Source organism: Rhagoletis pomonella, unplaced genomic scaffold (genome assembly GCF_013731165.1).
Source record: "Rhagoletis pomonella isolate Grant_MI unplaced genomic scaffold, Rhpom_1.0 Rhpom_scaffold_01329, whole genome shotgun sequence".
Lineage (NCBI taxonomy): Eukaryota > Metazoa > Arthropoda > Insecta > Diptera > Tephritidae > Rhagoletis > Rhagoletis pomonella.
Window position 1 is genome coordinate 24,710 of NW_023459883.1, and position 12,877 is coordinate 37,586.

Sequence of the window (12,877 nt, forward strand, 5' to 3'; positions counted from 1 at the left end):
ACCTCGAGTTTAACGTTTTGAGTTTATGAACAACTGTCAAGTGTTCACGTTGGAGTTTTTAACAAACTCAGAGTTTAATTTGACATTTTTCTGTTTACTTTTTCTTATTCTCTTTTAGCCTGTCCTGTAGTATTTATCACACACGCACATAAGTCTAGAATACCAACAGTTTAGCTATAAAAAAAAAACAAGAAACGAGGATCGATAGGACCTTTTACGCTGATTTCAACCATACCATTATTTGATGCAAATAAAAACCAAAGCCAATAAAAGAGGTTAAAGTTCAACTTTTCTATTTCTCATGTGTTTAATATCTCGGAAACTACTCAACCGATTAAAAAATTACACAGGCCGACAAAATTTAATCAACATTCAGACCCAGAAACCAGACTATATATATATCCGCATATAAATCTGGCCTCAGAATTGCTCTATCAGCTCTGTGTTCGAGATATCCTAACCTAAAAGTGCAAAAAACACCGTTTTGTAAGCTTTTTGATCGAGTTTTTGTTATATGTTGGTATTGTTGTAGGCTGGTCGATCTACTTCTCCATGTGCAAGAAAAAATACTTTTTTCTCCACTTCTTTGCCCAACGTTTCGCTAACTACCTTAGCATCATCAGGGGCGATTCCTGGGCAAAAAAATTTGCATTACCCATAACGCAGACTAGCCTCAAACCGGTCCAAATCATAGCAGAAATGGAGCAGTTAATACAGCACATAGAAGACAACAGAACCAAGGAAACAGCGAGATGCAAATTGAGTAACCGAATAATTCAATTTAAAAGGAACATTAAACACAACTCAGCGGAGAAGTTCATATTAGAGACTTTTAATAGAACCAAAATTTTTTTAAAACAACACAAAGATGAAATTATTGTTACTGATGCGGATAAAGGAAACAAAACTGTGGTATTATATAAAGCGGACTACACGGAAAAAATGAGAAAACTACTGGAAGACAAAAACACTTACAAAACAATAAGAAATGACCCGACAACTACACTACAAAGAAAAAACAATACCATAATAGATGACTTGTACAAAAACAAAATTATTGACAGAAGCGAAAAACAACAGCTCACATGCACAGCAGCAACTGCACCTAGACTCTATGGGTTGCCAAAGATTCACAAACCGGGCTTGCCTTTACGGCCAATCTCCTCATCTGTCAATGTCCCGTGCTATGGTTTATCCAAGCATGTAGGCAAAATTCTTAGAAAGTTTACCTCAGAGGAATACAACATAAAAAATGCGTTTCAATTAAAAGAAAGGCTAGAAAACATCCAAATAAAAGAAGAAGATTTGTTGGTGTCATTCGATGTGATCTCCTTATTCACCAACATACCGACACATCTAGCTATGAAAATTATCATGAACAAGTGGGATAAAATTCAACATTACACAAAAATACCCAAAAATAAATTTCAAAATATCATGAATTTCTGTTTGAAGGATAACAACTACTTCACCTGCAATGGAGGTTTCTACGCTCAAACCTTTGGGATGCCAATGGGTAACCCTCTTTCACCCACTATAGCTGACGTAGTAATGGACGACCTATTGGATAACACTATTTTGGACCTGAAGGAAAATTTTAATATTGACATCAAATTCATTGTTAAATACGTAGACGATATTTTTGCTATAGTAAAACAAAAGAACGCGGACATTATTCTCAGAACACTTAACAAATATCATCCAAAGCTGCAATTTACAATGGAATCGGAAAAAAACCTCTGTTTACCATTCTTAGATGTCATGATCCACCGAAAAAATGATTCTATTGCACTTAACTGGTACGCAAAACCCACTTCCTCTGGGCGCCTAATAAATTATCTGTCATCGCAACCCTTTAAGTATAAGATTAACACAGCCAAAAATTTAATACACAAAATATTTACAATAAGCCACCAACAATTCAAGGAGACGAACATATGCAAAATAAAGAAAATTCTAGCAAGCAATAACTACCCAAACCGTCTAATACAAAGCCTAATCGAACAGAAAGTAACAGAAATAAACAATAATCAAAACAAAACGCCAACCACAAAAGCAACAGACGGAACAAAGCGATATCACAGTGTGACGTACATTCCTAAGTTCTACCAACAACTTGACCACGAAATAAACACCAACAACCCTAATATAAGATTAGCATACCGAACCAACTACACACTATCTTCGATATTCACACAAACAAAAACACCGATCAACCCCCACCAACAAAACAACGTAGTGTATGAAATCACATGTAAAGGCAGAGAAAACGAAAACTGCAACAAAGTTTACATAGGGACAACTAAGCGAGCATTAGGCGTTCGCCTTTCCGAGCACGAAGCCGACATAAACAAAAAGAAGAACAGCACAGCATTAGCACAACACGTACTTACCAGTGGCCATACGGCTGATCTAGCTAACGTTAAAATATTGGACAAGGAGAAGAGGGAACGGGCAAGATACACAATAGAGAGTTTACGTATACTACAGAAAAGGGAAAAAACAATCAACAAGAAGGAGGACACGGACGATATCGCGGCTGCTTACATGTTATGTTTGTAGCGAATAGTTTAGTTTAGTTTGACGAAATTACCACGGATGGATGGTAGCAATATTTTATGTTTTTCAATGTATTTAACGTTTTTTTGTGTTTTTTATATGGTTTATATGTTTGTCAATGTTTTTACATGTATGTGTATTGATGTGAAACCAACTTAACCGAAGTTTACATGTAAGTCATGCGGTAAAAAAAAATAGGTTTAAAAACCTGTGATTGTGTTATTTTTGTTTATTAATCTTTAATTTTTATTTGTACAAAAAACTCATAATTTCTATTTAAATAATCTTGTTTTCCTCTGTTTTTTGTTGATATTTATAATAAAGAATCGCCCCTGATGATGCTAAGGTAGTTAGCGAAACGTTGGGCAAAGAAGTGGAGAAAAAAGTATTTTTTCTTGCACATGGAGAAGTACACCGTTTTTGCCCATATTTGAGGTTATGTAGCCTTGCAGATGTTTTCTTTCTCCAAAATAATAGGCCGACAACTTTAAGTACAAGTCTTCTTCTTTCAAATGGCGTTTTGTTTGCTCAAATATCATTTTTGTTTGCTGAGATATCGCATTTTGAAATTTTCATGTTTCTAAATTTTCCTACACCTGAAAATCGATTGAGATAACATGGACATGATATAGTCGATTCATTTTTTGGTTACATCTTATGATTGTTGTAATATTTTTTTTGACTTATCAGCTCTTCATCTTTTCTTATCTTATCTTATCTTTTGGTGAAATAAAACATCTGCAAGGCTACATAACCTCAAATATGGGCAAAAACGGTGTTTTTTGCACTTTTAGGTTAAGATATCTCGAAAACCAGAGCTAATAGAGCAATTCTGAGGCCAGATTCGGATGCATCGCATCAAAATCCTTCGAAAATATATAGTCCGGTTTCTGGGTCTGAAATGCTGTCGGCCTGTGTTATTGATGCTAATTTCAACATAATTTAAATACCTTTTATGCGACGTACATATATACTATAACCAGTTTTAAAACTAATTGTATATAAACGCCATGTAAAGAGATATATTTATATTTTTTGTGTTTTCTAGTATCTTCGGACTAAAAATATAAAACAGCATATAAATTATATACATTCATCAAAGACAAATTAATTACCTTTATTTTGACATCATTAGTTTTTAATAGGTTATGTTGTTCAAATGATGTTAATATTTAAAAAATTAAAAAAGTATCATTTAACCATTGATATCTTCTTTATTTTTTACTTCCACCAGATAATTTTGGTAGGGTTGAAATCACAAAAAGTTCTATCGAGCCACATTTTTGGTTTTTGCATAGCTAGATTATTGATATTCTAGACTTATGTGCACGACCTCGGACTATTTCTGATTAAATCCTGCAGTACGGGAACAGGCTAACTGTCGGCAAGTTGGTTTTTGTTGTTGTTGTAGCGGCTGCAACAACCCCGCCCAAATCGGTTAATATCTCAGTCGTCGTCGTCAAGTTCCACTAACGGCAGCCCTAAGAAGCGTGCAGCCTCAATAGGGTCGGTCCACAGGGACAAAGGCGTTAGGGTTCTCGGGTTTTCCGGGCATACGAAGAGATGTTTCGAGTCATGGGGTGCCTCTCCGCATGCCGACACTCATTTGGTACATCTGCGTTTATTCTGCTCAGGTATGAGTTCAACCTGCTGCAGTAGCAGGTGCGAAGTTGGGCTATTGTGGTTCTAGTCTCCCGAGGCAGATGAAGCTCCGCCTCGTCAATGTCCAGTGGTTGTGCGCCTAGAACGCCATTCACAGGTCTGGTGTCTACATAACTCGAGACTTACTCCCTATGAATGCCGTTCAGGGCCTGTCGATAAGCTGACGGGTTCAGAGGTTGTTTAATGAACCTCTGGACTTCGTCCGTCAGTTCGTGCAGATGCCTCCTGACGTGCCTGGGCGAGAGCTCTTCTGCAAACAGTTTCCTGTTTAGGTGACCGCGTCTATGGCTCCTGACAAGAAACCGCTTGCAGAGCATTGTGTTGTGCTCCTTAATCGGGAGCAATTTCGCCTCGTCGTGCAGGTGGTGTTCTGGCGACATCAGAAGGCATCCAGGCGCTGTCCGTAGTGTGGTGTTTTGCGTCGTCTGCAGCTTCATCCACTGGCTTGAGGACCTTGTTGCGGCTCTGTACTTTGTTGACAATAGCGGTTGCGTGCGCAGAGAAGGAGAGCAGACTGTCGAAGGTTACTCCGAGTATCTTGGGGTTATTCACCGTCGGATGTATGTATCATCGACGTGAATTCCCAGCGGTAGCCTGATCTCCTTCGTCCAGTTGGTGAAGAATGTCGCAGAGCATTTTGTAGGGGAGAGAGTTAGGCTCCTTGCAGTGCAGAAGCGAGAAAGCTCGGAGATATACCGGTTTACTTTCGAACACAAGTCATCGATTCCATTCCCGGCCGGCGTAAGAGACAATCGAGACTCCCTGTGGTGGTTGAGGGAGCTTTGAAAAGTAAAAGTTAAACAGTAGCGGGGAAAGGACACCATCCTGTGGAACCCCCTGTTTTATTTTTCTGAGTTTGCTCGATTTGTCTCTAAACATTACCGACGAGTATTGACCACTCAGATAATTCGCCGACCACCGTTTGAGCCTCTGTGGAAGAGAGGAAGCCTCTATATCTTCTAGCCGCGTGGAGTTGCTGACGGTGTCAAACGCCTTTGAGGTCCAACGCTACTAGAATGGTTCTCTCACAGGGACGGTTGCGGGTAAGGCCACGTGTTATCTGAGTGTTTATGGCGTTAAGTGCTGTTGTTGTACTGTGCACTTTACGGAAACCATGCTAATGCTTCGCTGGGGTCAGGTGGTTCGTGAAATACGGGAGGAGCAAGGCCTCAAGTGTCTTCGCTACCGGGGAAAGAAGTGTTATTGGCCGATAAGATTCTCCTTTGTTTGCTGGTTCCCCCGGTTTGAGCAGTGGGGCCACTCCAGATGTCTGGGATGATGAGAGTGGCCATTGACATATTGAGGACCTCCGTTAGGTACGCTACTCCCGCAGGACCCACATTTTTCAGCATCAACATGCATATTCCGTCGGGACCCATGGCTTTGGAGACTTTCGCCTTCCCGATGGCCACCTGAAGTCTTCACCGCAAGTGAAAGCAAGGGGGGCACAAGTTGTTGGCAGTTTGTGCAGCCTTCTGGTCATTCGACGCTTGGCTTTGTCTGCCGGAGGATGCAGTATGAACTGCCGGCTAAAATAGCTCGCGCATCGCTCCGGGTCCGACGAAGAATGGTCGCCGAAAGAAATTTCGATCCTGTCATCGTGCTTCATCGGATTGGACAGTGACCTCACGGTTGACAAAAGCGTACTCACACCAGAGCCGAAGTTGCAAGTCTTCAGATGCTCTTCCCACTTTTTCCGCTTATGTACGTTCACAAGCTGCCGAATCTCCGCGTTGAGATCCCTAATACGGGGATTTCCGGGATCGGCCTGATGAAGTTTGTCACGCTCATCGGCTAGAACAGCCGCTTCAGCAGGGAAATTTGGACGGGGGTCGGTGATGCATCCTGCCGGTACGAAGCGAGCTGCAGCAGCAGTGACAACCCTGCGGAACCTTCACCAAGGTGGACGTCGGTTGGTGTATGGACCACGGCGAAGGTGCTCACAGTAAATTCCGCGAAGCCTTTCCAATCAGCTTTAGAAAAGTTGATATAGGCCCGGTGTTCCGCGGAAGAAAAGTCGGTTGGTTTGTCGATCGAGATGACTGTGGGCTGATGGTCTGATGCGAAAGTCAGCATGTCGCCTTGATACGCTGTTTTCAGACCAGGGCTGACTATTGTTATGTCTGGCGAGCTGCAGCAGCTGCCCATAATCCTGGTGGGTGCGCCGTCGTTCATTGTGCAGAATATCGAATCATCTGTCTGCTCAGCCAAGTCTGTTCCCCTACGATCGTTTGACAGGCTTGAATGCCAAAGATCGTGGTGTGCATTAAAGTCACCTACTACCATGCGGTTTTCACCTCTGAGGAGCGCACTTATATCAGGGTGATATCCTGCCGGGCAGCAAGTGACAGGGGGTATGTACACGTTAAATATATTTCAAGCTCAACATCGCCTGACCGGATAGCGATGCCCTGACAGTATAAGGTGGTATCCCTGCGGTCGATGTCTGCTTCAATAAGACGATACTGCACGGTGGGGTGCGTGATGAACGCTAAGCTACCACCATTGTCTCGCTCGCGATCTCGACGGTGCACGTTGTATCCGGCACAATTCACCAACGTTGAATTGCTGTGCAACTGCGTCTCTTGGATCGCAGCTATCAATATACCATACCTTCTCATGAAGACAGTTATCTCCTCGGGCTTGCTCTGAAGTCCGTTACAGTCGGCAAGTTGGTTGCAGGTATGGATTGTCAAAGGCACAAACCAAATTTGGTAAAAAAATGGTTGCATTCGTATAAACTCCAAATAAAAGTGTTGTTTAAGGAGGAGAGTTTAACGAAATTTTTTGTATGGTAAACTCCGAGTTTACGAGTGGAGTTTAGCGTTAAACTCCAAATTGGCCCATAAACTCCAGTTTGTGGCTTAATAGGGACGAATATAAGGTGCTTAATGTGGTTGCTGTCGCGATTCAAGACCTGCTTAGTGGATGTGCATTAGTTACAATACCAAATTCGCTTTTAAAACACAATCTTCAGAAGCCGATCAAAAAGCATACGAAGAAACTACTCGTTATTTACTTAATTGTTATAAATTATATGACTCGAAAATGTTTGTTTTTAATTTTAAGTATATGATATAATAATTGAACCAACATTTCTTTACAGACGATACATGGGAACGAAAATATGTTTTTAGGAATAGTTTCTAATGACAACTTTGAAAGAAACGTAAAATCTTTAAATAGTGCTTACGAACAGTATGTACTTAGCGTTGGAGAATTCGATGAAAGGATTTTATTAAGCAATCCTAATTATCGTAAAGTAAACAGTTCTGGTAAGTTATATTTACAATATTGTTTCCTATTTAATTTAAATTTAATTTTTTTTCAGATGTAGGCGACGAAAGCCTTTCTGTGAGTCTTAATCAATGTTTCTCTAATTACACGGTGCTACCAAAAAAAAAATCACGAAATACACCCGAAACAAAACTTATGGCCTTTTATGTATGGCAACTGGTGTCTAGTTGCTGGTCTAGTAGCCGTGGCTACCACTACCGTACTTTGTATTATGTATAGCGATTAATCTCAGTATACAGAAAAACGCAGACGGCATCCGAATTTATTTTTTTGCCATGTAAATTTCGAAGTAATTGGCAACTTTTCTCCAATGCGTTTAACGAATTATGTAAACAAATAACAAAATCGTCACAAGCGGGATACATAAAATTGCGCTACTAGACTCAGTAGCCGACGGTCAGTAGCCAGTTGCCATACGTAATGCGAATTTTTGTATATGGTTGGCCATCGGCTATCAGTCGCCATACAAAATAGGGCCATTAGTGTAGGTTGTAGGTAGGGTCGAGTATAATATGAAAATAAATTTCGTATAGTTCCTTAACCCTCCATTTTTTTATTTTTTATTTAAAAACAGTCATTATGTTCGTATTTGATGCACTTATCTATAACAGCTTGACTAATATTGAAAAGGGGATGTAGAGTCCTTTAGAATGACGTACAACACTATGTAGTTAGACTTGGCTTGTTGGAAGTTTTCATTGGGTAAAATTTAAAAACTATTTTTCAAATTTTTTTTTTAACTTTGACCATCGCTTATTTTAACAATTTCTATAAAGGTGGCCAAATATCTAGTACCTATTTAAATGTACATTTATTTTCGAATAAATTGACAACTCACCTAAGGCAATTGCATACATATTGTCGAAGATAAGCAATTTAAGCAGAAATACGGCCTTGAAGATATTTCACTTTCAGACTTTCAGATTTTTTGAGCAGTGTGGCTAGGAAATTCATCAATATTTACTCAAAATTGATGTATGCAATGGCTCTTCAGCAAAAAATTTATTTTTCGTAAAATTTTTGGAAATTCGTCGTGGCACGGCCCACTTATATCATATATGTGTAGCTCAAAAACGGTTTCACCGAGCATTTAATCTTTTACTGTGCAATACAAAGAACAGATAAATACATGTAAATACTAGGATAAAAATATACAGTAACAAAAATATATATAAAAACAAGTATTACAGAAATATGCAAGTATGAATAAAAAGTTATAATGTAAATGTAGTAACTAGAGTACAAACAGAAATTGTATATAACGTAGAAACCTAAAGAGAAAATTTATAACCACCTCATTATGCGACTTTATCAGTGAAATATGCAAAGATAAGTTTTTTTGAAATTGCATGCACAAAGCGAGTTTTTTTAAAGACAAGAATATAAAATTAAAAGCGCGTGTGCATTTGTAAAACTTAAGCTTATCATACAGATATTCCGGCATTTTATAAACTAACAATTTTAACATAAATATACAATTACGAGCTTTTATATAGTTTCTTAGGTCGCAGCCAAGTATCGAGTTTCTCAAGGTAGATAAATGCTCAAATTTCTTCAAGCCATATACATACCTAGTGGCATGGTTAAATGCAACATCGAGTTTGTGGAGGTAATGAGAGTCTAGTTTGCTGGTACACTTTCGAAATACGTAATTTGAGGAACAATAAGGCTTGAGACCAGCTGTTTTTTCGTATCAGAGGGTACGAAAAGTGAGGATACTCTGAGGCAGCGCAAGGTGTAGTAAATTTTTCCCACAACTCTCTACCAAATTTGATATACGTGCTTAGTCTCCTTAAGCGCCGCCTTGAAAATTTTTAAAATCTAGATCGTTGCAGTAGCTTTTGGGATATGCATCTATGATATAATTTTCCTAAAATTTTATGAAAAGCTAATGTTATGCAAAAGAGTCTTCGTATACATATGTATATCAATTTGAACAAATATTGATGAATTCCTTAGCCACATCGCTCAAAAAATCTGAAAGTCGGTCACATACAAACAAATAAATTAAAGACCGTATTTCTGCTTAAATTGCTTAACTTCGATAATTTGTATGCAGTTGCATTAAGTGAGGTATCATTTTTTTCCCATTCCTTAGCCACACTGCTCAAAAAATCTGAACGTCTGGTACATACACACAAATAAGTTTGAGCCCGTTTTCTACTTAAATTGCTTTAATAATAATAATCCCACCGGTTTTGCTCCATTCCCGCCCATCCGCACGAGGGGCGCAGTCCGCATGACGTACGGAACCAATATTTTCAATTTTTTGTGCCGAGTCACGACAGGCAGGAGTTTGTTAAGTTTCGAGATCTAAAACTTCAGCCACAGAACTAAATTAATCAGCTGATTATTATGTATTTATGTTAGTGAATCATTTATGGAGAGAGGATAGTATCGCTTTCTTTATGCTGAAAAGCGAATCAGATATATCAAATGTGCTGGAATGAGAGTTAAAATCCTGGCATAAGCAATGGAGTGGTTCGTGTAATTCAAAATTAGTTTTACAAGTTTTCAAAAATAGGGGATAAAAGTGTCTTGACGGGAGGGAACATTAAGGCTAATTTCATCCAGAAGAAGCGGACTTGAAACTGAGCCTGCCAGTAATTTAACCATAAAAATTGTACCAAGCATTTCCCTGCGACTGACAAGTGTAGGAAGATTAATAAGTTTTAATCGGCTAGTATAAGGCGGAAGGTTATATTGAGAATCTCAACGGAAATTTCTTAAAGTAAAGAGTAGGAATTGTTTTTGAATTGATTCTATCTTGTCTGAGTAAATTTTATACCTTGGATTCCAAACCACTGAACCGTATTCCAGAATCGGTCTAACTAATGTTGTAAACAGGGCTTTAGTGATATAAGAGTCACTTGGTTCTTTTAACCATCGTTTCAGAAATGCAAGTACACCTTTAGCCTTGTTGCCTATTACATCAATGTGAAGGTTAAAATTAAGTTTCAGATCCATTGTGATACCAAGGTCCACAAAATTGTATACCTGTTCCAAATTATGGTTATCTATTGTATAAGAAAGTGGCTCTTCGCGAGAAGCACCTTACTTTACATTTTTTCAGATTTAGAGGCATACGATTTACATAGCAGCAGTTAGCCATGCTGTTTAAGTAAGCTGTGCTTTTAGTTGTTTTCGCAAATTCTCAATGAGATTCATATCCGCGGATTGGGGAGGTCATTTCGAAATAGCAAATTTTTGCGTTTGCATCCTGTCTTTGCGAACATATGCAGAATGTTTTGGGTGATTTTTCAGCAGAAACTCTTATTTTTCGACTACATCTTGCAAATTGTGTTGAAATATGAACAGATACTGTTCCTTACGCATAATGTGTACTAACAGACCAAGAAAATGTTTGAAATACAACCCCAAACTATTATTGACCGACCACTGTTATTCACAGTTTGCCTTACATGCTGCGCATGGGCTTAATTTGGTCTTTGACCCAATACCATGCCCGGCCATCTGATTGAAAGCGATTAATTTACTCTTGCCAGACCAAATAACCTTCAATTGAAATTTAAAAATATGTTTTTTATTGCATTCTGAACGGCCTAACATATCCCAATAGGCAACGGTTTGGTTTTCGTGCGATTCAGCAAAATGCTGCCACTCTCGCACATGTATTTTGATCAAAATGGTTTTTTCTTCTTTTATTATGCCTTAGCGTTCAATTTGACAATTCTTCGCCTCGCTGTCTACTAATTTGCATTCAATTTTAATACCTTAAGCGCTTCGGTAATAGTGGCTGCATCGCTACTTGCTACTAAGTTCACAAGATATCGGACCGTAATATTTTTTGACAGACTTCCTTTGTCCTTGAGAACACTTTAGGCTACATTTTTCTCAGGCTTAACATTTTCAAGTAGCAAATTCCACCATTTTTTGCCACTTTTCGTGCGGTCCCGCCTTTCCGCAGTAAATCCATTATTTACATTTATGGTTCCTGATTAACTATAATATTTACTGGTGATCACTTCTTCAATAAATTATAATAGAGAAAAAAGTCATCTGACTTCCAACTAAGTAAAAAATAACTGTCAAATGCGAAACTGAGAGTGAGTGCAAAACTGTAACATCTGCCTTAATTTACATTTTTGTCTGCTTGGTTTTTTATTGTTGTTGTATTGACTTCAAATCGTTATGAGAGAGGGAGTAGGGATGTACCAACAAGAATATACAACAAAAGGATGAAAGTCGTTAGAACTTGGAAATATAGCGATGGCTGAAATAAAAAGTGTTACACCATGTTACAGTTTTGCTAGTCACTGTATATAACATCCAAATTTTTGTTTTCACTAAACGCTTTTGAGATATATGTTGTGAACTCAAGTAAATTTGTTGAATTTGATACGCATTTGCAAAACCCATGTTGACAGTATGAAATGGTAGAGGAGATAGAATGCGTCAACTGATTTGTAATAATTGCTTCAAATAATTTAGGAGTTGCAGAGAGCTTAGCTATGACCCGACAGTTCTCTACCGAAGGCCTTACTTCGCATTAAGTGCGGTATCAATTTATTCGAAAATAAATGTACTTTTAGGTAGATACTATATATTTGCCAACTTTCATAGAAATTTGTCAAATTGGCGATGGTCAAAGTTAAAAAATTTAGAAAAATAGGGGTTTTTAATGAAAATTCTCAACAAGTTAGTCTAACAATATATTGTTAGACAGCATTTTAAATGTCTCCACATCACATTTTGAAAACAGGTCTGATTTTTAAAATCGGATGACAAATAGTCAAGGTGTTAATAGATAAGTGGATCAAGTACGAACATAACGGTTGTTTTTAAATGAAATAAAAATTTGGGTTTCAGGACTATAAGAAACCTATTTTCATGTTGTACTGGACCCACCTACAACCTACACTATCTTTTGTTTCGGGTGTATTTTGTGATTTGTTTTTTATAGCACCGTGTTATCATTTGTTTGATATTTTTTGATCATATAGGTAACAAACCCTCAGACGCCATACACTCGTAAGCATATTTTACCAAACAAAGAAGACTTTTCTGAACCAGTTGCAAGTGCAACTAATAATGTAAAAAAATTGAAGGATATCGCCCAAATATCCGAGCCAACTGATTTTATAAGGTAGGTAAATATAATATTTTTATTTTATTATTATTATTATTATTGTAACATATTTTACAAATGAATTTGTAAAATACTACATGGTGCGGGCGACGAGGCCATTATGCACCGGTGTTAGTTTAAGTAGTTATGTTTCGTCTAACAAGTTGTGGCTGTATAGCATTTTTTTGATTACGGCGATGTTGTCTTTTTTGGAGCAGTCTAATAACGCCCGTATTTGTTGGTGACTCTTAGAGATGGGACAGTGCAACA

The 12,877-nt window shown here is 38.2% G+C and overlaps 2 protein-coding genes across 3 annotated transcripts; both read left to right on the forward strand.

Annotated features, from left to right (window-relative positions):
* Positions 1 to 1,437: 1,437 nt before the first annotated feature.
* On the forward strand, positions 1,438 to 2,562 carry LOC118752223. The gene has a single exon (XM_036487074.1). It carries the CDS (start codon positions 1,438 to 1,440, stop codon positions 2,560 to 2,562), a length of 1,125 nt encoding a protein of 374 aa, XP_036342967.1.
* Positions 2,563 to 7,331: 4,769 nt separating this feature from the next.
* On the forward strand, positions 7,332 to 12,625 carry LOC118752224 (retinoblastoma family protein-like; the record flags this gene model as incomplete). 2 transcript variants are annotated; one of them, XM_036487075.1, is given in 3 exon segments in its annotated part: positions 7,332 to 7,496; positions 7,553 to 7,575; positions 12,483 to 12,625. In XM_036487075.1, coding segments are annotated over 3 exon segments (314 nt in total), but the record flags the coding sequence as incomplete, so codon positions are not given.
* Positions 12,626 to 12,877: the final 252 nt, after the last annotated feature.